Source organism: Marmota flaviventris, chromosome 14 (assembly GCF_047511675.1).
Source record: "Marmota flaviventris isolate mMarFla1 chromosome 14, mMarFla1.hap1, whole genome shotgun sequence".
Lineage (NCBI taxonomy): Eukaryota > Metazoa > Chordata > Mammalia > Rodentia > Sciuridae > Marmota > Marmota flaviventris.
In genome coordinates, this window is record NC_092511.1 from 77,709,708 (window position 1) to 77,737,705 (window position 27,998).

General features: G+C 52.4%; 2 protein-coding genes, 1 non-coding gene and 1 pseudogene across 4 annotated transcripts in view; 3 read left to right on the forward strand and 1 right to left on the reverse strand.

Annotated features, from left to right (window-relative positions):
- Positions 1 to 3,810: 3,810 nt before the first annotated feature.
- On the forward strand, positions 3,811 to 9,507 carry Sftpb (surfactant protein B). The gene is made up of 10 exons (XM_027948919.1): positions 3,811 to 3,871; positions 4,170 to 4,297; positions 5,075 to 5,146; positions 5,461 to 5,586; positions 6,122 to 6,292; positions 6,488 to 6,577; positions 7,712 to 7,895; positions 8,013 to 8,173; positions 8,943 to 9,023; positions 9,445 to 9,507. The coding sequence occupies exons 1-10, from the start codon at positions 3,811 to 3,813 to the stop codon at positions 9,505 to 9,507; spliced, it is 1,137 nt and encodes a 378-aa protein (XP_027804720.1).
- A 4,478-nt stretch (positions 9,508 to 13,985) lies between these two features.
- Positions 13,986 to 27,998, reverse strand: part of Usp39 (ubiquitin specific peptidase 39) — a 35,471-nt gene continuing 21,458 nt past the window's right edge. For both annotated transcript variants that reach the window (XM_027948846.2, XM_027948845.3), the window contains 4 exons: positions 27,832 to 27,974; positions 16,568 to 16,703; positions 15,102 to 15,188; positions 13,986 to 14,403 (listed from right to left, as the gene is read on the reverse strand). In XM_027948846.2, the coding sequence (XP_027804647.1) occupies positions 14,356 to 14,403; positions 15,102 to 15,188; positions 16,568 to 16,703; positions 27,832 to 27,974 (414 nt within the window). In that variant the 3' untranslated portion in view covers positions 13,986 to 14,355. The remainder of the gene's footprint in view (positions 14,404 to 15,101; positions 15,189 to 16,567; positions 16,704 to 27,831; positions 27,975 to 27,998) is intronic.
- On the forward strand, positions 20,624 to 20,697 carry Trnav-cac (transfer RNA valine (anticodon CAC)). Its single transcript has one exon. It is a non-coding gene; the product is annotated as a tRNA-Val (tRNA).
- On the forward strand, positions 23,239 to 23,834 carry LOC114103226 (large ribosomal subunit protein eL20 pseudogene; annotated as a pseudogene).

The following is a 27,998-nucleotide window of genomic DNA, read 5'->3' on the forward strand; positions in this document are numbered from 1 at the left end:
TGGTGCCGAAGCCGGAAGACCACCTCAGGAGAAAGTTGTGCGAGGAGCGTGGAAGCAGAGATTGCGGCACACTGAACAGGGCAGTGGTAGAAAGAGCCGTGCACCATGACCAGTAGGACTCATCCAGGGTGCAAGGAAGCTTGCATCCAAACCCAGTTAATGGAATCCCAAAATAAGACAATCAGAAGGACACAGCCTTGCACTGAGGTGTGGATCAGCAGTTCAGCACGTGCCTGGCATGTGTGAGACCCCAGGTTCCATCCGAGGTCCCCTGGGGCTGGGGAGAAGGAGCCACCGAGAGCTGGCGGTGGGGGGGGGGTTCGCTTTGTAAGATGAGAGAGTTCTGGAGACCTAGCTCACAGGGTGTGAACGCACTCAACTCTGCAGAACCACACGCACAAAAATGATTAGGGCAATAAATTTTGTGTTGTGTGAGGTTTTGCTTTGCTTCTGCTTTTGTTTTGCCTTGGAGTGCTGGGGGTGGAGCCAAGAGCTTCGCATGTACCCACTAAGTGCTGTATCCCTGAGCCACACCCCGAGCCCCTTTTGTGTTTTTATCACAATAATAAAAAAATAATAATAGTGTTCTCTGAAAACAGAGGTGGTTCAGCCTGTGACTGCCGCCTGGGGCTTTTCCTGGGAGAACCGGGGACTGCTCCGTGAAGCGAGCACTCTCCGCCTGCCTCGTGCTCCGTGGCGACCAAGCACTGGGCACCTGTCCACAAGGCAGAGTTTCATAGAGGCCATAGGTTTGGGGCTGGGATGAAGCTCAGTGGCAGGTGCAGGTTGAGCCCTCGTTCCACCCCAGCACCCAACAATGATATTTCTACTTCTTTATGAAAGGGAGGCTGTGGTCCTCAGCTCAGAGGAGGCCACGGAGCAGCTTCCTTTGGTCACCCCAATCCTGTGCACCTGACACCAGCCAGCTCCATCAGGCCTCTTAGCTGTGCCCCTGAGACACAGCAGTGACACTGACGGTCAGCGCCAGGTCTGTCCTGGCCCCAGGTCATCCCCTGGGGTCCATCTGGGTGGAGGATCAGAGGGAGGCTGGCCTGAGGGCACGGTTGAGAAGCGCCTTGGGTGGCTGCAGGCTACAGGAGAGTCTTCTTCACGGAGTCCACGGGTCTGAAGCAGGCGGGCAGCTCTGGGCAGCCCTTCCTGCCTGGCCCAGCCCTGCTGGATGCCCATCCTTGCGCTCCCCAGCTGCGGTTCTGTCCCCCAGTCTCCCTACCACCGTCACCTACTTCTCTGTGTCCACATTTCCTTCTTATGGGCCCCGCGCATTGAACCAGGGCCCCACAGCCACATCATGACCGGGTTACATCTGCAAACACTCATTTCCAAACAAGGTCCCTTCCTTACTCCTCCTAGGGGACGCAGCTCAGCCCACAGGTGAATGCAGAGAATGGGGGATGCGAGGAGGGTCAGAGACACTGCCAGCTCCTCCCTTGGGAGACTCAGCTGGGCGTGAGGAGGCAGGCAGGGCAGGGTCTGGGGCCCATGGGCTGCTCAGAAGTAGTCAGGAGCTGGAGAGTGGGGCTGGCTGTCGGTCCACCAGCTGCCTGCCATCCGGACCTGCTGTGTGGAGTGGGCTCCAGTTGCCTCCCCAGCCAGTGAGGACCACTCAACCTGGCCAGCTCCAAGTGCTCTCCTGCAGGCCTTCGCTGGACAGGACCCCTTGGTATGGAGCACCTCCTCCTGGTCCCACCAGGCCAAACCCACACCTTGAGTCTCCAGGCGTGGGTGGAGCCCAATCCCCCACCTACTCCCCACCTCCCCACCTACTCCCACCCTGTAGGTTCCTGTTTGGTTTTTGGTGTTGTGGTGCTGGGGGATGAACCCAGGGCTCTGAACTTTTTGGTACTGGGATTTGAACCTCAACCCTTCTTATTTCTTATTTTGAGACAGGGCCTCACTTAAGTTGCAAAGGTTGGCCTTGAACTTGCAAACCTCCTGTCTCAGCCTCCAGAATGGCTGGGATTCCTGCTGTGGCCACTACTCCCGGATCCCCATAGATCAGAGTCCCAGGGCACTGACTATGTCCTTCCACCTCCCAGCTCATTTCTCAGTCAATGCATGAAGGAGCAGGAGTTCTTCATAAACTGAGCATCCTGCCAGGCCTCCCTGCCCATCCTCTAGAGAAGTCCCTTTTGAAACAAGACTAAATGGGAGGACGGGGCTGTGCTCAGGAGGGCTCTCCTGTGGCCCCAGGTTGGCATTCGCCTTGGACTTCCCAAGGCTGCTCTGGAGACCACACTCACATAAACTTGAGGGCAGGAGTGTGCCGAGGGAGGGCAGAGGCCCAGGTCCTCAGGGGAGGGCGGCCCAGCACACGCAAAGGAGCTGCTATCATACAGGGGCCTCGATGCCTTTCTTCCTTTACCATGTCTCTCTTCTTATTTGCAGTGAGGAGTAGAGAGGCCAGGCTGGCAGCCGCCTGGGAGGCAGATCTGTGCCCAGGACCCTCAGCCCAGCCCTGTGGTGATTGTGCCCTGAGGGAGCACCAGGCACCACGGCCTGGCACGGCCAGCAGGCGGGCAGCCGTCCACAGGTAGCTTGGTGTGCTTCCTCGGCTGCGCTCCTGGAAGGCAGCCGTGAGTCCAGAGATCCGACCCTTGGAGGGTCGGGTGGAAGCCACGGGCCACCACCTGTCCCAAGGGTACCCAGACCCAACGCAGCTCTGCTTATTTGGTGTGTTGTTGGATTCTGTTTGGTTTTGCTCTGGGTGAGGGGCTGGAGCCTGGGTATCCCCTAAGGACGCTCTGTACTTGGCCCCTGGATCCCACACCCAGGTACAAGCATGGTGCAGGTCCATGGCCCTGGGGTTTCTGCAGGCCTCGGGTTCCCAGCCTTGGGTCAGGAACTCCCACACACTGGGTTAGCTTCCGTGGTGGCAACTGTGCCTGTCATGTGACAAGGGCTCAGGACCAACAGAAACTACAGGGTGCTCAAGTGACCTCGAGTGTCATGGTACCACCTTGGGCCCAGCTCTCATCACGGCTGGCTCCCGCCCTGCCCTGCCACCGTGAGCGCTCGAGGTGCCAGGCATCCTCTGGTAGGGAGAGGGCCCCGGCAGGACTAGGGGAGAGGGCTGTGGTGGCAGGGCCATCGAGATGATCCCTCCCTCCCTGCAGTGGCCCCTGCCCACTTTAGGCTCTAGGCCTTCTCTCCAGTGTGCCCTGCCCAGTGAGACCCAGCTGGAGAGATCTGCAGACACAGAGGACTGTCCCCTGAGCCACCAGCCGTGCCCAGCCCCCCGCCTTGAGGGGCTGTTGGGACGGTGCTGAGAACCTCTGGGAGCCAGTGCCTCAGCCTCACGCCCACCTCAGACTCCTGGTGTGAACTCTTCTGCCCCACAACAGCCATCTGTGCACAGAGGGTTCTAGGGAGGGGTAAGGAGGGCAGAGAGGGAGGTGGCCCAGGATGTGCCTTTCCGGCACTTACCTGGATCAAGAGCCAGGCAGGAAGCTTTTGAGAACATTGCTCAAGAGCAGAGGAGACCGGGTGGGAGGGGGAACAGGGGCCTGCTCGGCTTCCCGCCACAGCCCAGAGAGGCAGGATGGGGGGAGCCTCAAAGCCCCCCTGTCTGGAGGGAGCTGTGCCTGGGCCAGGGGCAAAGGGAGCAGCAGCTGGCCCTGAGGAGGCCTAGGCGGGTGGAGGTCCTGGGCGTGTCCTGCTGGGAAGAGGCTGACCAGGCGTGGAGGGCTCTCCAGGGAAGGCAAACACTGCTCCCTGTGCTCCCATGCCCATCCCCAGCCCTCTCCCCAGCTATAAAAGCCCGCCCGAGCAGGGCGCCCTGCTGCAGGGGCCATGGCCACGTCACGCCTGCTGCTGTGGCTGCTGCTGCCCACCCTCTGTGGCCCCAGCACTGGTGAGTCCCGTGCCCTCCTCTTGGAGCCCCCTGCCACTCACTGAGCCTGGCTCTGAGCCCAGGTAACCCAAGTCCATCCATAATCTTCACTTAAGGACAAGTCAGCTGAGGTCCAGAGAGGCCCCTAGGCTTGGCCAAGGTCACAGAGCTGGTGGGTTCTGCAGTAGGGAACCAGAGTTGTCCCACATGTCTGTTGGCCATGAATTCCCAGAAAAATTGAGCATGAGAAAAGTTGGGTGAAGTCCAGGCACCAGTGTATCCTGGGTCCTGACCAAGATTGCTCTGGCCTCCACTGCAGCTGTGGAGACCACCTCATCCCTGGCCTGTGCCCAGGGCCCCGAGTTCTGGTGTCAAAGCCCGGAGCAAGCACTGCAGTGCAAGGCCCTGGGACACTGCCTTCAGGAAGTCTGGGGACATGCAGGAGCCGTGAGTACCACCCACAATGTCCTGGAGGTCTGGGAAGAAGGTGCTGGATGGGCTTAAGGGGATTGGAGCCCTGATAGGTGATGGGATTGGTGGGTGGGATGAGATGGAACTGGGGAGGATGGCATAGAATGGGGCAAAGAAGGACGGCTGGGATGGATGGATGGATGGGATGGGATGGAATGGATGGGATGGATAGATAGGATGGATGGGTGGATGGGTGGATAAGTGGGATGGATAGATAGGATGGGTGGATAGATAGGATGGATGATGGATAAGTGGGATGGATAGATGGGATGGATGGGTAGATAAGAGGGATGGATAGATGGGATGGATGAATGAATGGGTGGATAGATAGAATGGATGGGTGGATGGGTGGATAGATGGGATAGATGGATGGGTGGATAGATAGGATGGATGGGTGGATAAGTGGGATGGATAGATGGGATGGATGAATGAATGGGTGGATAGATAGAATAGATGGGTGGATGGGTGGATGGGTGGATAGATGGACTGATGGAATGGATGGATGGGTGGATAGATAGGATGGATGGATGGATAAGTGGGATGGATAGATGGGATGGATGGGTGGATGGATGGAGAGATGAATGGACAGAGAGACAGATGGACAATGGGCTCAATGAGTGGGACTGGGCAGGATGAAGTGGGAAGCTGTCTGCGCCTTAAAAGGCCCCCTCAGCCTGTGTCTGAGAGTGCCTCATTCCGTGGAGCTGGGAGCACTTCCCCACTCATGGGCCCCACCTTGGGACTCCTCCCCAGGATGACCTGTGCCAAGAGTGTGAGGACATCATCAACATCCTCACAAAGATGACCAAGGAGAACATTTTCCAGGTGATGAGGCCCAGATCCTGGAGGAATGTGGGCAGAGGGGCAGCTCAGGGCATTTCCAGGCTGAGGGTGAGGCCTGAGGCACCAAGATCCTCCTGGCCAGGCCCAAGCCATAGCATGGAGCTTGGCCAAAGCCAGAAATGGTCGTTCCTGGGCAGGGAGAAGCCCTCCATGTGCCCAACCGTTTACTCCTTGGCAGTTTCAGTCCCAATGCCCCGGGAGAAGTGGAATCAGTCTGCCCTGGGTGGTGGCCATGTGGGATTGGAGCAGGTACAGGCCTCAGAGAGGCCAGCTGACCTTCCATTCCCTCCTCCCAGAAAACCATTCGGAAATTCCTAGAGCGTGAGTGTGATGTCCTCCCCTTGAAGCTGCTCGTGCCCCAGTGCCGCCACGTGCTGGATAACTACTTCCCCCTGGTCATTGACTACTTCCAGAGCCAGATCGTGAGCGCCCAGACCTCCCACCTACCTGCTCTGCCAACATGGCCCCCGGGGCCACCACAACCAATCACCCAACCCAAAGCACCCCAGGCAACTCCAACAGCACCATGGAACCCCAGATAGACAGACAGGCAAACACACACACACACACACACACACACACAGAACCTCAGACCACACACACTCACCCCCAACGAGGAGACGAAGCATCCTCAGCCAGGCAGGTGGAGGGTGCCCACCTGCTCAGACCCACACACACTAGGCCTGCCTGCTCTCACCCGTGTGTGTGCACACACTAGGCCTGCCCTCACCCCGTGTGCACGCACATTGCCTTGCATGTGAGCTCATGCTCACTCACACAGGATCCCAGACACCCCATCCCCATACACCCCACCTCTGCCCTTTTTCCCCCCGCACCCAGCCTGCTCCCCACCATTCTAAGCCCAAAGAGTGGCTCTAGGCCCTGAGCCCTGGGGCCAGCCTGAGTGGGAGGGGGTTCCCTCCAGGCCACCAGCCCCTCACCTGCACTGTGCCCTAGACCCCAAAGGTCATCTGCCAGCACCTGAGCCTGTGCCAGCACAGGCAGCCTGAGCAGGAGCCTAGGATGCCAGATCCTCCACCTGACCCTGTGCTGGACGCTCTGCCAGATAAGCTGGCCCTCCCCGTGCTGCCAGGGGCCCTCCTGGACAGGCTTGGGCCTCATACACAGGTGAGGGAGGCCAGCCATGGCCAGTTAGCTGGGGTGCAGAGGGGCAGCTGAGACCCAAGGCACTTGGGCCTGGAGGGGCAGAGCCAGGGACAGATGAGGAGCTCCAGGCAGGGCCTGAGCCGGGGGTGGGGGAGGCGAGACTTAGAGGATGGTGGCCTCGGCCAGCCACAGCCACCTCCCTGGCTCTCTCCCCAGGAGCTCTCCCAGCAGCAGTTCCCCATCCCCCTGCCCTTCTGCTGGCTCTGCAGGACTCTGATGAAGCGGGTGCAGACCATGATCCCCAAGGTGAGGCGCCAGGGCCTCACGCAGGAGCTCCATCTCACTGCCGCCAGGTTAAGCAGAGCCACCTATGCTCCGCCCACCCAGGAGCCCAGGCTCAGGTCCCACTGTGCCCTGGCACTCCTGCAGGTCACTAACTGTGGCGGGTCCCGGCTGTCTGTGGAAGACACTGCAGTCTCTCAGTAGGAGAGTCCCCACAGATAGGTGCCCATCCTGCCATGTCCAGCCTGAAATCTTCCACATCAGCAGTGGCCTTTGCCCTCTGGCTTCACCAGTCATTCCCAAATGGGGTCCTGCAGGCCATTGGTCACTGAGAGACTACAGCAGTGGACAAGCTTCCTGCTGTCCCAAGCTTGGCCGAGGGGTTGGAGAACAGAGTTGGTATGGCCCATTGAGACACCGTTAAGCCAAGTCAAGAGAAAGGTTTGGGGCTCGGGAGGAGCCTGGCACGCAAGGCCTGGGTCTGACCCCAGCACCACGAGGAGGAAGGGGCTAGCCTTGTTGTGAGCGCACCCACTGCTTGGGCAGCACTTGGAACAGGACAGAGCCCTCCCTCCTGCTATGGGCGAGCAGCAAGGACGTTCACCCATCAGGAGGGAAGGAGGCCCGGCCAGGGACAGTGCCAGTGGGACCCTGATGACAGGGATGCTGGCTCACCTACCTTGTGGTTAGGAGCAAGCGGGTGACATGTGACCCTGGGGAACTGCCAGGGCCCAGCTTGCCCCAGCTTGTGTGGAGTCGGGATGAGGAGGAAAGCAGCTAACTTTCCCAGGGGCTCCCCAAACAGGGGCCTGTTGGCTAGAGGTAGGGCCATCTGCTGTTGAGGGGTTCCTGTGGGGAAGGGTAGTGAGCCCTGGTCAGGAGGGAGGAGGCGTGGCTCCCAGCTGGCCAGGCAGCGACCCTGGCGATGCCCTCCTCTCTGGCAAGCCATGCCTCTTCCACTGAGTCTGAGCCAGACCCGGGTCCATCGCGACTGCTGCTCTGACCACAGAGCACTCTGACCAGTGCCCCCATGTACACCTCGTGAGCTGCCTCTCGCGTCCTCACCTGCAGTCACCCTCCCTCCTAGAGGGAGGGCATGTGCAGGAAGGCCACGCTGGGACAGGGAGGCCCACATCACCCTCTCTCGGCCCACCCCAGGGAGTGCTGGCCGTGGCTGTGGCCCAGGTGTGCCACGTGGTACCCCTGGTGGTGGGCGGCATCTGCCAGTGCCTAGCCAAGCAGTACACCATTCTCCTTCTGGACGCACTGCTGGGCCGCATGCTGCCCCAGCTGGTCTGCGGCCTGGTCCTCCGGTGCTCCAGTGAAGATGGCGCTGGCCCAGGTGAGTCGCCGCCCACCCTGCCCTCTCAGGCTCTGCGGCCCAGGCCGCTCCCTCCCTCTCTGGTCTAAGGACAGGACCAGACATTCTGCAGGACAGACCTGACTGCTTCCTCTGCAGCCCTCCCTGCTCTGGGCTCCCTGTCCGACGAATGGCTGCCGCCAGCCTCCCAGTGCCAGCTCTGCATGTCCGTGACCACCCAGGCCTGGAACAGCAGCGAGCAGGCCACGCCACAGGCCATGCGCCAGGCCTGCCTCCGCTCCTGGCTGGACAGGGAGAAGGTAGGAGGAGCCAACCAGAGCAGCGCAGCCAGGCTGGCTTCCAGGGACACGGGGCCCAGGTCCTGTTCGCCGTGGGCAGCCGAGCCCAGAAAGCCTTTGTGGCCAGAGATACAGGATGGGCTGGGCTGGAGCCCAGCCGGGCATCCAGGACGTGGTTGGAAACAGTGGTCTGTGATGGCTTCATAGGCCAGAGCTGCTGAGGGTCAGATGTCTTCTCTGGACAAAAGGCCACAACTCCCAGGACCAGGAGTCCCTGCCTGGGTCAAGTGCCAGGCGAGTCCTGCCAGCCCAGGAGGGCCTTGCCCAGGGAAGCCCATGCAGCTCTCAGCCCTGCCCAGGAGTGCTGGCTGTAGGGGAGGCCCAGGTGTGCCACGTGGTACCCAGGATACTCCTAGTGCTGGGCAGCATCTGCCAGGGCCTGGTAGACTCCAAGTGACCAAGGCCAAAGCTGTAGCTGGGAGAGGACCCTGAGAGACCCTGGCCCTGCCCACCCATCTCTCGGGCAGTTTAGCTGAGACTAGTCACCTGCACATGGAGAGGGCGGAGGCCTCTGCCAGTCCTTCTCAGTGCCCCTGGCTTCCCTGACAGAAGCCCTCTATTCCACACCCTCTGCCCTGCTCCCAGCAGCCAGAGCTGCTGGGGGCTGGTGCCTGGACCTGCACCAGGGCCCAGAGGGAACCGAAGAGGCCCAGAAAGGCGGGAGCCAGGACTCTGAGGAGGGAGGTGCTGCCTCAGGCCTGGGTCACCCCCTGCCTCTGTCTTTCCTCAGTGTGAGCAATTTGTGGAGCAGCACATGCCCCAGCTGCTGGCCCTGGCGCCTCGGGGCTGGGATGCCCACACCACCTGCCAGGTACCTGCCCCTGTAGCTGGCCAGGACTTCTCAAAGCCCCCAGAGCCCCCACTCTCCTGGATCAGGAGTGACATGGGCCAAGATGAGGTGCCTGTGTTCTCATGCAGAACAGGCCTTGGCCTAGAAGAAGCCGAGAAAGTGTCATGGGAGATGGGGGCTGTGTCAGGCTCGGCTGCAGCCCTCCTTGACTGGGCTACAGCTGCTGGCCTGCAGCCGCTGGCCAGTGTGCTTGGCGAGGGCCCCGGTGGGTGTCCTGGGCCAGCAGCCTCCTCCTTAGCTCTAGGCCTGCAGGCAGTGGCTCGGGGAGTGGCCTGGGTCTACTAAGTCACACGAGGGTGGCATGAGAAGGCAGATCAGCACTGCCCCTATGTCCCGGAGCCAGGAGTGAGGCACTGAAGTCCCAATTCTGTCCCTGTGGCAGGCCTTGGGGGTGTGTGCCACCACGTTCAGCCCCCTCCAGTGTCTCCAGAACCCCCTCTTCTGAGGACCCAGCCTCCAGGTGAGTCTTGACCTATGTGGGGGAGGGAAGGGCAGGGGCTGCCACGGGGCAGTGAGAGGTAGCCACTCCTGCAGGCGGTTCCAGCCACCTCTGGGCATAGCTCTGGGCACAGCGCCAGGCCCCACCAGGAAGAGGCCCTTCTCAGGGGAGGCCACCCTCCCTTCAGAGCCCTCACCCCCTGCCCTGAGCAGCCCTCCTCCGCTCTGCCTGGGCCTTCAGACCAGCTGCCTTTGGGACCTGATGTACTCAGGCCAAGACAAGGTGTCCCAACCTCAGGGGAATCAGCTTTGCCTCCAGAGGCTGCCGCCCCTCAGAGCCAGGAACACTACAGCCATCTGAGTCCACGGGCTTGAAGTCCCTCCTCTCCCCCCACCATCCTTTCCCAAGTCAAAGGTAGTACATGGGATGGAGGGTGGCCCCAATGACCTTGAGAGCAGGAGGGTCCTCATGCATTTCACCACTCGCTCTGTAAGAAGGCAGGGAGGGCCTGTGGCTGGCGAGGGCTGCTGGCGAGGGCTGCAGCCCAGGTCATGCGGTGAGGCGGTGAGGCCCGCCCTCCTCCAGGAGAGGAAGAAGCCCAGCCTACCCTGGAGCCCTGGTGTCACGTGCACTTGGGGCATGTGCCTGGACCCAGACCTACCTCACAGGGGTCAGCTTAATAAATCCCTCCCCACCAGTGATGGCCAGGGACCTTGGAGGGGCCACCAAAGAGAGGGACAGAGCATTCCCCAGAGCTGCCACTGAAACAGAAAGAGGCCTGGCTGCAGCCCCAGCTCTGCCATCAACTGTGGCGGGTCCCCTGGCAAGATACAGGTCCCCCCTAGATGTCCCCCTCCTTAGGGCAAAGGAGGAAGCGGGTGAGGGTCTCTAGCCACCGTGGCAAGGCTCCTTGTGGCCCTGCCCTTCCAGCTGCCCTGGCTGGAAGGAGCTTCACCCCACTCGCCTTCCCCTGCAAAGTGACACTGGTGGACCACCAGCCAGAGTGGTCCAGCCCTGGCCCCAGCCTGACACCACAGCCACTCTGTGCTCAGTAAGGCCAGCAAGAACAGTGTCCTCTGGACAAGGTCTGCAGAGGCTGCTTCTGACCTTCACAGCACCAGAGCCAAGCCAGCTCCCACTGCTCAGGGCGGTGGAGGGGGAACATCGCAGCTCCAGGACAGCTGAGCAACTGGGCCAGTCCACACTGACCCCCACGTGCTCAAGACCAGCGTCTTGTTTGTCAACATTTCCAAGAAGTTCAAAATTCAGAATAAAATGGGATCATAATGTACTCTGATAAACTCACAAAATCCTTACATTAGGCTTTTTAAAAATAAATCAGGAAACCCTTGGCTTGTGCAAGGTGGATACTCCATGCCCTGGGTGACGGGAGGTGACTGGGCAAAATTCCGTGTCGGAGACGCTCTGCCTGCGAGCAGCTGCTTTGTAGGACAGGGATTTCTGGGCTGGGTATGGCTGGAGGTAGCCTGGAACACATCCTGGGTTCAACCCCCCAGAGCAAAATGAGAGAGGGTTTTCATCTTTTTGTAAGAACTTCCCAACTTTTGTTCAAAGTTCCAAGGGTGATTCTATTTTTGCTGTGACTTAAAAAAAAAAAAAAATACTTTTAGTTACAGATGAACACAGTGCCTTTATTTATTTTCACGTGGTGCCAGGGATGTAACCCTGTGCCTCACACATGCTAGGCACGCGCTCCACCACTGAGCCCCAGCCTCAGCCCTTCTGCTGTGACTATTCTGCTCAAAACTCAGCAGGGCAGTGCAGGCAGGCTCAGATCCTGCGTGGCCACACCCTAACACTGCCAATAAAGCCCTATGCACTGGCATGATCCGGGCCCTGTCCTGGAGGTGCTCTGGGGTTGCAGCCCCCCGGAGGGGGCCGCCAGGACCTCCCTCCCCCCCCCCCCCCCCCCCCCGAGCGAGTAGGCACCCCATCTCCATCTCCTGCCTTTCCAGCAGCCTCCTGCCTGGCCTCCACCTGTGTCCTCCCCTCCCCAAGGAGCCCAGGCACTGCAGGAGCTGAGGGACCCCACAGCAGGATGCACATTCTGCCTCTGGCTTGGGGCTTTCTGAGTCTGTCCTGGGCCTCCTCCATCCCACTGTTCAGGCACCAGGACAGGCTCTGCGCATCCTGCTCTTGGGCCAGGCATGAGACACAGGCCTCTGCATCTGAGTGGAGGCAGCCTTTGGTAAACTCATCACAATCCTGGGCCTCCTGGGAGGACGGTGCTGGAGTAAGCAGAAGCAGCAGCAGCAGCAGCAGCAGCAGCAGCAGCAGCAGCAGCAGCAGCAGCTGAAGGACAGAGTGTTAACTGTTTCAGGTCTGGCGAGGAAGCCGAGGCTAACTCCAGCTGAGACAAGAGACAGGTGGAGTGGCCAGCAGGAGGAGAGAACTCAGAAAATGGCTTCCCCAAGACTGAGGACTGAACAAGGGTGCTCTCTCACTGAGCTGCATCCCCTGCCCTTCTTTTGACACAGGCTCTTACAAGTTGCTGAGTCTGGGATCACAGGTGTGTGCCATTGTGCCTGGCTTTGTGTTTACTGTCCACTTACATGTTATACACACACGATGATCCACTTGTTGACCGTTTGTGACCGTTTTCCCATCTTTATGTAGCTACAAGTTGTTGGAAGTTAACTTTATAACCTCATCTTCAGATAACAGGATACAGTATGATGGTGACTGGATGTGGGAGTAACGACAGTGACACCCCCCCCAGGACTGCGTCTCATTTTGGGTACAGGTGAAGACTGTTTGCTCACGAGAAGGGCAGATGTGTTATGCAGAAATGCAGAACCTCCACCTTTGTTGTGCAAGAACTCAGTTACAAGCAGGAGTGCGAGCGCATATGGAAGCTGAGCTGTCCAGCGAAGACCTGCCAGTCAGCAACTCACCACCCCTCACTTCCAAATGGCTCTCTGGGCCTCTGCTGTGAAAAGAGCCCTTTAGGTTTTCCTTGGAGAGCTGACATACAGGCTTCGTCAGAACAGGGCTTTGCAGATCCACGGGAAGGGCAGACTCCGGTGGTGCTAGTAGATTCTCCCTCCACAGCTGCTGAGGGGCATAGTGGCCCCACCTGACCCTCCCCTCCCGGGACAGTCCTGTTAGGGTGCCTTGGAGGGACACCACTGCGAATGGCTTTCCCCAAGTGCTACAAAGCAGAATTTTAGTATTCTGAGGTGCACATGTTCTACACGTGTTTGGAACCACACTTGGCCCCAATTCTCAGCAAGGCCACAGGCGCTCTCAAACTAGAGACAGCGGCTCCTCCCATGTCTGCGGCTCTTCCCACTAGGCAAACCCTGGTCACTCCCACCTGCTACCGTTATGAATCATTGGAATGAAACCCTCCTTGACCAGACTGTGCTGTGGCTCCACTCGCCTGACTGGGCCCAGCCCAGCTGGACCTACACAAAGCCCCTGCTACCCACAGGGTGGCAGAAGATGACAGGTGAAACTGCCAGGACACAGCAACAGCAGACGAGGGGCAGGAGGGCTGTCCAGGGTGACTCCTGGGCCATCTCCAGCTGACGTAACGAGGAGTGGTGGGATCTTTCACCCAGGACACACTGGAAAGGGGCTGTTTGAGAGAAAACCACACAAGCTCAGTTTTGAAAATGTTCAGTGTGAGTTGATTTTAACACACCCCAAACTGTATCAAGTAGTCAGCTGGCTCTAAAGATAAGAATTTAGCCAGGTGTGGTGGTGCCCTCTTGTAATCCCAGCCACTAGGGAGGCTGAGGCAGGAGGATTGAGTCTGAGACCAGTCTGACAACGTTTTTCCTAAAACAAAACATAACAAACCTTAGAGAAGCTCTGGGTAAGGTTTGTTCATGAATCATGCTTTTAACATGACAAGCGAGGCCACAGGCAGAGTTGAAATGGCCCAGAAAGTAAACGATGAGGAGAAGGCCTAGGGGGGTCCTAAGGGATCCCCGCTTCTAACAGTGGAAGATATGAGCCTCAACAGGATTCCCAAGGCTGCCAGCGAGGTAGGGGAAGGAGGACAGTGCCGGGCACAGCAAGCGTGCTTGTGGCTCCGCGGGAGCGGCTGGCTGCCCACCGCTGTGTACAAGGCTCCCTGCTCCCGTGGACCTACAGCAGCACCCAGGTCCAGCCGCCAGGCCCACCTGCAAGGCCATGTCTGCCTGAGCTCCCGACTGGCAGTCCTGCTCTGGGCGCTGCGCTGGCCTGGCCGAGGCTTTCTGAGAACTCCCTCGGAGGGCTGAGCTGCAGTCTGGACCTCCCACCCAGCCTCAAGTCCAGCACAGTAACAACTTGTCACTTCCAGACTTAGAGAAAAACGCATCCCAGGTGACACCACCTTCGAGTGGGCAGGAGGAGACAGGAGGGTGTCCGCCAGATGACAGGCCGCAGCACAGGCAGTTAGTGAAGACGGGAAAGGAGGCAAGTCAGCCTCCCTCCGCCAGCAGCGGGTGACGCACATAGGACAGAAGGCTGGCTTAAAAACAGAGAATTTAATCCATCCAAAAACCCATAGGACCTAAGGGAACCACAGAGAACTACCTCCCTGGAGGAGAAGGCGTGACTGGCTTCATGATATGACTCCCACAACCCTGAGGCTCGTCTACGAGGAAACATCCACCCTTCAGTGCACCAGCTGCTAAAGAGAAAGGACAGCCACCTGCAAAGCACTCAGCCTGCTGCAGCTGAGAGGACGGCAGGAAGGAGGGAGGAGCGCTTTCTACAGGACTGGTGGAGGGCCCCTCAACGTGTGGTGTAGCCAGGACCCACGGCACCTGCAGCCTGCCTCTGCTCGGCTCCACTTCGGTCCTGTTCACTGGGCTGTCCTCAGGGGGAAGCTGGCCCGCCTCACGCCCCCTGTTGGTTGGTCTCCCCGGCATCCCGCCTCTTCCATATCTGTCAGGAAAGAGGACATTTCTCCATCCGCAGTGGGCAATTGGCACCCAACCACGCGTCGGCCACCATCACCGGCCAGGACATTCCTTCAGTCCCTATTCCCCCACCCCACCCAGCCTCTCCTCTTCTTACCTTCCATTCAAAGCTCCTTTCTAAAAAAGGACCCACAGGGGCTGGGAGTGCAGCTCAGGTGTAGAGCATGACTCAAATGCCAAGACCCTAGGAGCGATCCCAGGCTCCAAAAGACCCCACAGCCCAAAAGAGGCGTGGCCAAGTCTCAACCCAGGAGGAAGCCACAGAGGAGACAGTCACCTCTCGGACACTCACTCCTTCTCTTCTACAAAGGCACGGCTTTTCACATCTCAGTCTTCCCTCTGTTATCTTCTAACTAGAGTAGTTACAAAGGAAGACCCCGCCCCGCAGGCACTCACTCCACTGGAGCAGTCAAAATAACACAGTCAGCACTCCAAAACAGAGATGGACAAAGCACAGTGCTGACTGGCTGTGCCGGGGCCCTGGGCAGAGCTCAGGGACCTGGCCACAAACGCAACCCGGTTTGCTCACTCACAGATTCTCACACTCCCCTACTCTTCTCTTCTGAAAACCTGACTGACCTTCTGCACCAGGTAATCAGCTGAGCCTCTCTCAGAACCTCCTGGGGCTCCCTCTCAGTCCACTTCCACCCTGCCCACACCCACCTGAATGTAGGCCTCTGACAGTGTGATCATCTGGGGCAGGATGTCCGTCACCTGCAGGTCCTGCAGTTCGTACCACTTGCCAGTGCCCTGCAGACGGCAGAAAGTTTGGGTCAGTGCAGAAGGAAGGGACCATACCCCAGAGCCATGAGACCCTGCCACAGAGGCAAAGGGAGGAGGGCAGGACTCAGCCATCTCGACTCCTGCAGCAGAGGCTCACACACCCCTGCCCACCTCCTAAGAAGAAATTGGACAGATGCCAAGAGCAGGAAGAGGCTGCCTCTCATGCTCACCCTTGCTGTCTCCTCCTGTGTGGATGACAGAGCAGACACACTCAGGCAGGAGGGGCCAGAGTTGGCTAGGAGGAGAACCTCCCCCAGGAAGAGCAGCAAAGAAGGTCAAGGGAAGTGTTTCTGGGGGTCACTGTTTGCCACGCTGGCCTGCAGCTCCAGCAATGCCAGTGAGACTACCTCACTACAGGCTTCCCTGTGCTCCAAAGCCAGGCAGCTCCTGCAGCAGCCCTCCTGCTGCACCTTCACAATGTCTGAGAGCAGCACGACAGAACAGACACGGCAGACCTCCTGGATACTCCAAGAGTGCAGACAGAGGACAGCAAGCAAGCCAGCCCCGGGCTCCTGGCCATGGCCTGTGCTCTGAGGCCAAAGACCAAATCCCAGCTCTGCTGACTTCAGACAATTACTCAATGCTGAGCCTCGATTTATCTGTAGAGGAGAGACTACATCTGCCTTGGGTTTGTGTGTAAGGACAGAAATGAGACATACAGGAAGCACTGGGTATGCGTCCTAGCACTCAGAATAGCACTGATAAACACACATAGTGATTATTAAACCCACATTCCAAGAGGCTAATCGGATTAGAACAATTTATGCTAAAAATCTGATACCAAATATATTTCAGTTCATGTTTTCTTTTTTCAGTTTGAGACAAATTCACAAACTCATGAGCTTAAAAAAAGTCTCTAAACCAGTGCTTCTTGAAGTTTGAATTCCTAAAGATCAGGTCTGTTAAGTGCAGGTTCTAGCTCCGTGGGCTGAGGAGGCTGAGCCTCTGCAGTCCCACTGCACTCAGGGATGCCAACGCCTGGACTGAGAACCCACTCTGCCAGTTGGGGCTCTGGTGGGGACAGGGTCTCAACCCTGGCTGCTCACCAGAACCTCCAGAGACCTACACCACCATGCCTCTCTCCACCTCCAGGAGCTAGAGTCTCTGAACCTTGGCGGGACATTCTAGACCACAGTCTCTGTGGCAGGGCATCCAGTGCACTGTGGGACCTCCAGCAGCACCACTGGCCCCCACCTGGTGGACCTGGGTGAGCCCAGGCTTCAGGGTTCTAAAAAGCTCCCCAGCGTGCCCACCGCCCTAAACCACCGACTGATGCTCAATGCCGTCCCAAGGGCAGGCCGTGCCTAAGGGGCACGCCATTCCTGCAGGAGGCGCTGGCCACTCACATGGTGCAGCACATGGATGCGGTAGGAGCCCTCAGAGGGCTTGCCGTCGTGCACAATGTTGGCGATGAGGTCGTAGGTGGTGTTCTTGTGCACTGCCTGGACCTCTTCAGACAAATATTCTCTCAGATCCACGTTCCTGTGGTGGGAAGACAAAGCAGAACAACACAGCAAGCTGCAGTCAGGGGGACTGTCCACATAGGGGCCACAAAGCTGCTGACCATTTTGGGACCCCAGCTGTGGGCAGCCTCCAAGAGCCCTGGACGCTTAGGTCAGCTGGCATCATAAAACTTGCCAACAAGGACAGACTGTGAAGGAAAAGCATCTTCTAGGTACAAGCATGACTCGGCCGACATCCTCGAGAACCCTGACTTCAGCTCAGCCACGAGCCTCAGGGCCACACCGCGAGTATCTTCATCACCAGGGCTAGGATCACTGTCTCCTCCAGGAGCGCAAGGAGCAGTGAGACGGCAGGTGTGAGCCACCTACCTGGCATGCAGCCGCAGGACTACAGCAGCACCACACATGGGATGGACATTGCCACCTGCCACCCAGTCTCAGTATGACACTCAGGTAGAGTGTCAGACTTTCTAGTTACTTTCAAGACCTCACTTTCTTGTTTTTCTTTCAATCAAGTAAGTTGCCAAGTGGTTACAAGTAACTACCCACTAAGGTAGCTTCGGCACAAAAGGGAACGTGTTCAGGTTTCAGACAGGAATTGCACCTGAAGCCAGGCACTGAGGAAGGAGCAGGGTCCAAGGAGCCGCTGCCCTGCTCTGCTTCCTCCTGCCATTAGCACTTTCCCTCTCACTTGCACCTGGCTTTCTCTCCTCCACCTGACCCACACCCTGACCACCCATAGGTTCCAAGTTTCTCCATTCCAACTGCCAAAAGAAACTGACTAGGTTCCTCCCATTGGGACTCAGAGACATTAGATTTGTTTTTAATATCTGAAACTTCACATTCAAATGTGGACAGCATTCTTGATATCAAGAATAAAACTGATACCTAGAATAAAACTTTATCCTGGACTTTGTGTTGAATTCTATCAGTTTTTTTTATTGCAAATTAAGTGCTATAATAAACACCTACTATCACCAGGCACAGTGGCATACATCTGAAGCCCAGCAATGCGCAAGGCTGAGGCAGGAGATTTCCAGTTCAAGGCCAGTCTCTCGACTTAGCGAGACCTTCAGCAACTCAGTGAGACCCTTTCTCAAAAAAATTTTTAAAAAGGACTACGGATGTAGGTCAGTGTTAAAGTCCTTAGTGCCCCACCCAGAATGCTTATTGTCAACTATTAAGAACTTTCAAACAGTTTAATAGAACGGTTAACAGGAATATTTCCTGTGTGTGTGGGTGTGTGGGGGGGTATTGGCAACTGAACCCAGGGCATGTTATCACTGAGCTATATCACAGTCCTTTTTATTTTTTATTTTGAGATAGGATCTCACTAAGTTGCCTAGGGCCTTGCTAAATTGCTGAGGCCAGTCTCCAACCTATGATACTTCTGCCTCAGCCTCCCATGTGCTAGATTACAGGCGTGCACCACTGTGCCCAGCAGTTAAGATGAATATTAAGAGAACATGCTTGGGCTGGGGATACAGCTCAGTTGGTAGAGTGCTTGCCTTGCATGCACAAGGCCCTGGGTTCAATCCCTAGCACCACACACACAAAAAAAAAAAAAAAAAAAGAGAGAGAGAGAAAAAACCAACATGCTATGTAATTTTAGGGAAAATAGATCATTTTGGAACCTGCAAAATATTCATAAAATACAAGGCACAAATAAGATGACATCACATTTCTAATCTCTGAAAAAAATCTCCGATGCTGCCACTCGTAACATAAAACACAGCAGTGCCATCTCGAGGGGGACTCATAAGAAACCACAAATGGTGGCATGTCCAGTGCCTGACCCAAGGCCTCCCCCACACTCATTAAGAGCTCTGCATCCCTAGCCTGTCACGTCCGGTTACATTTCTTCCTCTGAATTTAGTCTACGCCAGGGTGTCCACAGTTCAATAACACAAAGGGATTTTAAAAATGAACCACATGGTAATAAACAAGCGTGTGGCTTTGTTCTGGACCTTTCTCTATGCAGGGAGCTGTTTCTAATGGTAGACGGCATCTCGTAGACTACACAGCCAGCCAGCAGAAGTACACACTGTGAAACCTGACTTTAACACGCATCCTCCTAAGAGAGTCCGTGAGCTAGACAGCATCTGCCTGCAGGCTGCCAAGAGCGGACTCCCGGGTGTTCCTGTTCAGCCTGAACTGCCATCTAGAGCTGGGTGACCCAGCAGTGTTTACTCTCACATTTCAGGCTGGACCAGAACTGCTCAGAAAGCGGGCAAAGGAGCAAAGTACATCTCCCACCATAACAACAGACCCAGCTGAACAACAGTCTCCTGTGGACTAGATAGCTGAACGTGAAACTTGAAACCTGCACACAGAAAACTCCATCTCCAGTGACCAGAGGGCACCATCCACCACTGGAAAACGGATGATTCTCCAACAGAGAATGTGTCACGAATAGAACACAGAAGACTGACGCACAAAATGGGTCCTTCTGAGAAGGAGGGATGTCTGGATCACCACACCGCATTATTCTCAAAGTAATTCCAATGTGTGAAGTAATTAAAGAATGGGTTTCCAGAACTCGTTACACATAGCGATGCCCCTAAAGGCTGCCAAGTTAGGAAGCCATCCATTCCTTCACTGCTCCAGACAACATTCTGAAGGGTAAACTGCTGAAGTCAATCCCAAAGTACTAAATGCAACTGGTGGGGAAACAAACATGCTCCGGCCCTCATGGAAGACCACGGGCAGGGAGCTTCTGTGTAACTGAGCAGGCGGCTGTCCACAGTCCTCCCTGAGGGCTGCCCTGCAGCCAACACCACACCGCTACCAGAAACAGGCTGGTGACTGTGGCCACTCACAGAAGGCCAGTTCTGAAATAACACCTCATCCAGGGAGAAGCAGAGACCGCCGCGAGGTAGGGGCAAAGTGACTGTGCACGTACCACGGGCTCTGCACCCCCATCTACCAGTGAATGTGGGGTGGCCTTCCCCGACAAGAGCCAGGACCTACAATGCCATTGCCCAGGTCCCTGCAGGCAAGGTGTGGGTGACCTGCAGGGACACTACAAGATTACAAGGTAGGAACAGTAATACCTCAAATCCACACTGCTGGAGAGGAAGACACCCGGACAGTATGAAGAAACAAGGGAAGAAAGTGCCGGAAACACACCAGCTAATGCACTAACAGATTCCATTGACCGCACAGCAGATGAAATGTCAGAGGAGTTCAGAATGTAGATAATTAAAATCGTCTGCAAAGGAAAGAATGAATCAAGAGAGCAAATACAGGCAGCAGTTGGCCACCCCAACACAGAGACAGGAGAGGAGTAAAAGAGAGGGGTGGGGACTGGGGCTCATGGTAGAGTGCTTGCCTAGTGTGCGTGAGGCACCGGGTTCCATCCTCAGCACCACGTAAATGTAAAATAAAGATATTGCGTCCATCTATAACTAAAAAATAGGTATTAAAAAAAGAAAAGAGCTAGAGGGGCTGGGGACATAGCTCAGATGGTACAGTGCTTGCCTCACATGCACAAGGTCCTGGGTTCAATCCCAGCACCACAAGACAAAAGAGAAAGAGAGAGAGATTCTTAAAAAAAAAAACAAAACAGAAATCCTTGAAATGAAGGAACCAATAAACCAAATAAAAAATTCAATAGAAAGCATCAACAACAGACTAAAATCACTTGGAAGATAGAACCTCAGGTAAAGAAGACAAAATATATAACTTGAAAATAAAGGTGACCACACAGCTTAGGTGGTGAGAAACCATGAACAGAACCTCCAAGAATTATTGGACAATATGAAAAGACCAAATCTAAGATTTATTGGGATAGAGGAAGGCAGAGAGATACAAACCAAAGGGCTGTACAGTCTCTTCAATTAAATAATATCAGAAAATTTCCCACATGAAGAATGAATTGGAAAATCAAATACAAGAGGCTTACAGGACATCAAATGTACAAAATCACAACAGATGGGCTGGGGATATAGCTCAGTTGGTAGAGTGCTTGCCTCACATGCACGAGGCCCTGGGTTCAATCCCCAGCACCACAATAAATAAATAGATAATAAATAAGATCACAACTGATCCTCACCAAGGCACATTATAATGAAAATGCCTAGCATACAGAATAAGGATAGAATTTTTAAAGTTGCAAGAGAAAAGTTTCAGATTACATGTAGGGGGAACCAGTTTAGATCTCAACAGATTTCTCAAACCAGACCATCAAAGCCAGGAGATCCTGGAACAACATATACCATTTCTGAAAGAAAATGGATGCCGACCAAGAGTCTTATACCCAACAAAATAAGCTTCAGATATGATAATGAAATAAAAACTTTCCATGATAGAAAAAAGAATTTACAACGAGAAAGACTGCACTACAGAATATTCCCAGCAAAATATTCCATGAGGAGAAAATGAAAAACAACAATGAAAATCAGCAAAGGAAGGAAGTACACTAAAGGAAAATCCAATCAAAGAAACAAACTCAAATTAAAAGCCAAAAATAAACAAAAATGACCAGGAATAGAAACCATGTCTCAATAATAACTCTGAATGTTAATGACCTAAATTCATCAATTAAAAGACTCAGACTGGCAGACTGGATTAAAAAAATCAACAATATGCTGCTTTCAAGAAACTCATCTCATAGGAAAAGACATCCACATACTGAAAAAAATATGGAAAAAAATCATACCACTCACATGGTCTTCGGAAACAAGCAGGGGTTTCCACCCAAATATCACATAAAGTGGACTTCAAGCCGAAGTTAGTCAGAAGAGATAAAGAAGGACATTTCATACTGCTTAAGGGAACCATACATCAACAAGACATAACAATCATAAATATCTAGGCCCCAAACTATGGAGCATCTATGTTCATCAAACAAACTCTTCTCAAGTTCAAGAGTCAAACAGATCACAATATGATAATATAATAAGTGACTTTAATACACTTCTCTCACCACTGGATAGATCTTCCAAACAAAAAGCTAAACTATAGAGCTGAATAATACAATCAATGATTTAGACTTAACAGACATATATAGAATATTTCAACCAAAATGAGTTAATACACCTTCTTCTCAGCAGCACATGGATCTTTCTCTAAAATAGACCATATATTATGCCACAAAGCAACTCAGCAAATAAAAAAAAAAAGAGAGAGAGAGAGAGGTACTACCTTGTATTCTATCAGATCATAATGGAATGAAACTAGAAATCTATGATAAAATAAAAAATAGAAGCTACTGCAACACTTGGAGACTAAATAACATGATATTGAATGAGCAATGGATAGCAGAAGACATCAGGGAGGAGATAATAAAAATTCTTAGAAATGAATGAGAACACTGACACAACATATCAAAATCTCTGGGACACCATGAAGGCAGGAATAAGAGGAAAGTTCATTCCATGCAGTTCATTCATTAAAAGGATAAAAAGTCAATAAATGACCTAACATATCTCAAAGCCCTAGAAAAAGAAGACCAAATCAACACCAAAAGCAGAAGACACCAAATGCCGCAGTCTGGCTGGGCACAATCAGGAGCCACTTGTCAAAAGAAACTAACTTTATTTTTAGAACCACACACGCCAAACAAAACAGCCTCTCAGGAAAAACCCTCAGAGCCTCAACTGCCACCACCGGCTTTCCACAAGCCTCTCTCTCCCACACAAGCTTCTCTCCACCTCCCACAATCCTCCTGCTCTTGAGGCCGATTGGCTGGGTCACGTGGGCGGAGCCAAAAAAGTCCCCCAATGAGCAGCTCCGTGGTCTGAAAGGGCAGGGAAACAGCCCAATGAGCATCACCGCAGAGGAGCCAATCAGCTAGATGTTGCTGGGGCCGCTGTGAGCCAATCATCAGCCGGCAGCTGGAAGTTTGCTGGGGCCCCTTCGGCTGTGGCTCTCAACAACCTAACATATCTCAAAGCCCTAGAAAAAGAAGACCAAATCAACACCAAAAGCAGAAGACAGGAAATAATTAAAATCAGAGCTGAAATCAATGAAACTGAAACAAAAGAAACAATTCAAAAATTGACAAAACGAAAAGTTGGTTCTTTGAAAAAATAAGTAAAATCGATAAACCCTTAGCCATGCTAATAAAGAGAAGGAGAGAAAAAACTCAAATTACTAAAATTCATGATGAAAAAGGAAACATTATGACAGACACTATTGAAATACAGGAGATAATTAGAAATTATCTTGAAAATTTATATTCAAATAAAACAGAAAATTTCGATGACACCAACTTTGTAGAAACATATGATCTACCCAAACTGAATCAGGAGGACGTACACAATTTAAACAGATCAATTTTAAGCAAGGAAATAAAAGAGTCCATCAAAAGCCTACAAACCAAGAAAAGCCAAGGACCAAATGGATTCTCAGCTGAATTCTATAGGACCTACAAAAAAGAATTAATACCAATACTCATCAAATTATTCCATGAGGGGCTGGGGATATAGCTCAATTGGTAGAGTGCTTACCTCCCATGCACAAGGCCCTGGGTTCAATCCCCAGCACCACAAAAACAAACAAACAAAAAATGATTTCCTTTTGCGGGTGGCGGCGATCGCAGAGAGAGCACTATGAAGGCCTCAGGCACGCTTTGAGAATACAAGGTGGTGGGCCGCTGCCTGCCCACCCCTAATTGCCACACCCCACCTCTCTACCAAATGCGAATCTTTGCACCCAATCACGTTGTTGCCAGATCCTGCTTCTGGTATTTTGTATCTCAGCTAAAGAAGATGAAGAAGTCTTCAGGGGAAATTGTCTACTGTGGGCAAGTGTTTGAGAAGTCCCCGCTGCAGGTGAAGAACTTTGGTATCTGGCTGCGCTACAACTCCCGGAGTGGCACCCACAACATGTACCGAGAATACCGCGACCTGACCACCGCGGGCACTGTCACCCAGTGCTACCGAGACATGGGCGCCCGGCACCGTGCCCAGGCCCACTCCATCCAGATCATGAAGGTGGAGGAGATTGCGGCCAGCAAGTGCCGGCGGCCGGCGGTCAAGCAGTTCCACGACTCCAAGATCAAGTTCCCGCTGCCCCATCGGGTCCTGCATCGCCAGCACAAGCCACGCTTCACCACCAAGAGGCCCAACACCTTCTTCTAGGTTCAGGGTCCCCCCAGGCGTTAGCCAAATAAACTTGATTCTTAGGCTCAAAAAAAATAAAAAAATTATTCCATGAAATAGAAAAGGAGGGAACCCTTCCAAACTTAATTCTATGAGGCTAATATCACCCAGATTCCAAAAACAAAGATACATCAAGGAAAGAAAACTTCAGACCAATATCCCTAACGAACAAAGACGCAAAATATCTCAATAGAATACTGGCCATCACATACAAAAACATATTAAAAAGATAGTGCACCACGATCAAGTGAGGTTCATCCCAGGATGCAAGGTTGGTTCAACATATGGAAATCAATAAATGTAATTCATCACATCAATAGACTTAAAGATAAGAATCATATGACCATCTCAAAAGATGCAGAAAAAGCATTAAACAAAATACAGCACCCCTTCATGTTCAAAACACTAGAAAAACTAGGGATAACAGGAACATATCTATCTCAACATCATAAAAGCTATCTATGCTAAGCCCTAGGCCAACATCATTCTAAATGGAGAAAAATTAAAAGTATTTCCTCTAAAAACTGGAACAAGACAGGGATGCCCTCTTTCACCACTTCTATTCAACATAGTCCTTGAAACTCTACCCAGAGCAATTAGATCAAAGAAATTAAAGGGATACAGAGAGGAAAGGAAGAACTCAAACTATCACTATTTGCCAATGACACAATACTATACCTAGAGGATCAAAAAAATTCCACCAGAAAACTTCTAAAATTAATAAATGAATTCAGCAAAGTAGCAAGATATAAAATTCAACACCCACAAATCAAAGGCATTTCTGTACATCAGTGACAAATCTTTGAAAAAGAAACTAGGACAACTACCCCATTTACAATAGCCTCAAGAAAAATAAAATACTTGAGAATCAACTCAACAAAAGAGGTGAAAGACCTCTACAATGAAAACTACAGAACACTAAAGAAAGAAATTAAAGAAGACCTTAGAAGATGGAAAGATCTCCCTTGTTCTTGGACAGGCAGAATTAATATTGTAAAAATGACTATACTACCAAAAGCACTATACAGATCTAATGCAATTCCAATCAAAATCCTCATGACATTCCCCATAAAAACAGAAAAAGCAATCATGAAATTCATCTGGAAAAATAAGAGACTCAGAATATCCAAAGCAACCCTTAGCAAGAAGAGTGAAGCAGGAGGCATCACCATACCAGCCCTTAAACTATACTACAGAGCAATAGTAACAAGAATAGCATGGGATTGCCACCAAAATAGACACATACAGTAATAGTACAGAACAGAGGACACTGAGACTAACCCACAAAACTACAGTTATCTCATCCTAGACAAAGGCACCAAAAATGTACATCTTTAACAAATGGTGCTGGGAAAACTGGAAATCCATATGCAGCAAAATGAAATTAAACCTGTATCTCTCACTATGCACAAAATTCAACAAGTGGATCAAGGACCTAGGAATTAGACCAGAGACCCTGTGCCTAATAGAAGAGAAATTAGGCCCCAATCTCCATCATGTCAGATTAGACACCCACTTCCTTAACAAGACTTCTAAAGCACAAGAAATAAAATCAAAAATCAATAAATGGGATGGATTCAAACTAAAAAAAGCTTCCTGTCAGCAAAAGAAACAATCAGTGAGGTGAAGAGAGAGCCTTCAGAATGGGAGCAAATTTTTACCATACGCACCTCAGACAAAGCACTAATCTCCAGGATACATAAAGAACTCAAAATGACTTAACACCAAAAAACCCCCAAACAATCCAATCAGTAAATGGGCCAAGGAACTGAACAGACACTTCTCAGAAGATATACATGCCATCAACAAATATATGAAAAAAACTATTCAACAATGTTAGTAATTAGAGAAATGTAAATCAAAACTACTCTAAGATTTCATCTCTCTCCAGTTAGAATGACAGCTATCAAGAATATAAGCAACAATAAGCATTGGTGAGGATGCGGGGAAAAAGGTACATTCATACATTGCTGGTGGGACTGCCTATTGGTGCAACCACCTTGGAAAACAGTATAGAGATTCCTTGGAATGGAACCACCATTTGACTCAGTTATCCCACTCCTTAGTCTATACCCAAAGGACTTAAAATTAGCATACTATAGTGACACAGCCACATCAATGTTTACAGTAGCTGAATTCACAACAGCTAAACTGTGGAACCAATCTAGAAGCCCTTCAATAGATGAATGAATAAAGAAACTGTGGTATATATACACAATGGAATATTACTATAGCATTAAGAGAGAATAAAATTATGGCATTTTCAGGTAAATGGATGGAGTTAGAAAATATTATGCTAAGTGAAGTAAGCCAATCCCAAAAAACCAAAGGCCAAATTTTTTCCCTGATTAGTGGATGCTGATGGTGGGGGGCTATGGGAAAAATGGAGGAACTTGGATTGGGCAAAGGGGAGGGTGGGGAAGGGTTGGGGGTGTAGGAAAGATGATGGAATGAGATGGACATCATTATCCTAGGTACCTGTATGATTGCACGAATGATGCGTCTCTACACTGTGTACAACCAAAAAATTGAAATGTTGCACTCCATTTGTGTATGATGAATTGAAATGCATTCTGTAATACAACTAAGTATTACAAAAAAAAAAAAACCTGATCCACAGAATTTCAAAGAAAGTGTCTCTGTGGTCCCATTCGAGATAGCAGAAATCTGTTTCATGTCCCCCACTGATTCTACTTGTCACACAAACAAGATATGAGTGAAGAACAGGAAGACAAAGAGTGGAAAAGAAAAAAAAGATTCCCTTGGAATTATCGTTAAGAAGTTATCCCAGCAGGGTGTGGTGGTGCACACTTACAATCCCCAAAACTCAGGAGACTAAGGCAAGAGGATAGCAAGTTCAAGTTCAACCTAGCAACTTAGCAAAATCCTGTCTCACAGTAATTTTCTTTTTTGGGGGGTGGTTGTTGGTGGTGGTGGTACTAGGGATTGAACCCAGGTGTACTCTACCAATGAGCTGCAACCCCATCCCTTTTTATTTTATTTTGAGACAGGGTCTCACAAGATTGCTAAGGACCTCACTGAGTTGCTGAGAGAATACATGCAGAAAACAGGCAGATGACCTCTCTGTGGTCACCACTAGGGCAGCCCAGAACTCAGGCCTCTGAATTTTAGACATCATTCTCTTAAACACTACACAGAGCTAACAACTAGAACTATCTTCAAAGGAAAAAACTGGCAGTCCTGTGTTAACAGGGGGACTAGGAAATGGAAGAAGGCAGAGGGAGAAAGAAACAAGGAGATAAGCCTTTCTTTGTCCACTAACAGCTTCCAAACTCCTTTGTGAAAGTTTAGAAAAATAAAGACTGAGAAGTAACACCTGAGAAACGACCACCCAGCTGGACATCATATGCCCACGCAACTGTCTCCCTGACCCTATGCCCAGCGCTCTCCACACCTGCTTGCCTGGCCTGGTCCGATCCCGGGCAGCCTCCTCCCCTTCTCAGAGACTTCTCTGCAGTGAGAAGAACCCTATCTCTTGTGTACTCAAGACCCCCAAGGTACCTCCCAACAGCTCTTTCCAAGTTAGAAGGCAGCAAACTAGAAGCTTTGGGTATAACTCCTCCCAATTTCCCATTCAAGTGCAATGCTTCATAAAAACACACTGCAATGACAATCTAAACGGCACGACTTCACATCCACAGGAGGAAACTGGGCAGTCTAGATGTCGATGTCTGGGAAGAAAAGAGAAGGGGCAGACTCCATGAGGGCAGGCCATCTGGAGCCTAAAGCCCCCCGGTGCCAGAGTCTGCCAGGCGAGCAGCAGACGGAGCCCAGGCAGCCCCAGTGACTCCTCCCTGTGCTGCAGGACGAGTCGCAGCATCCAGAGGCAAGAGCAGGCTGACTGCAGGCAGACATCCTCTCACGGTCCCTCAAGATCAGCACCCCCCCAGTGAGACCCAAGGCAGGCAGAGTGGTCAGGCTCTGCTCCTGGCAACCCCAACACAGGCAGTCCACAGGTAACGATAGAAGGATGGGGAAAGAGCCCCGCCCCTCAGAGGGAGCCAGGCAGAAGGCACTCACGTGATAGGGAAGTTGACAATGGTGGGGTTCTTCTCCACAAAGAAGTTGTTCTTGGTGAACCTCTTGATACAGAAGATCAGGTAGGGAGGCAGCTTGGTGAGCTGGAAGCGCTTCAGGAAGTTCTCCTTGTAAGTCTTATATTCCTGAGAATGGAATTACTGCATTAG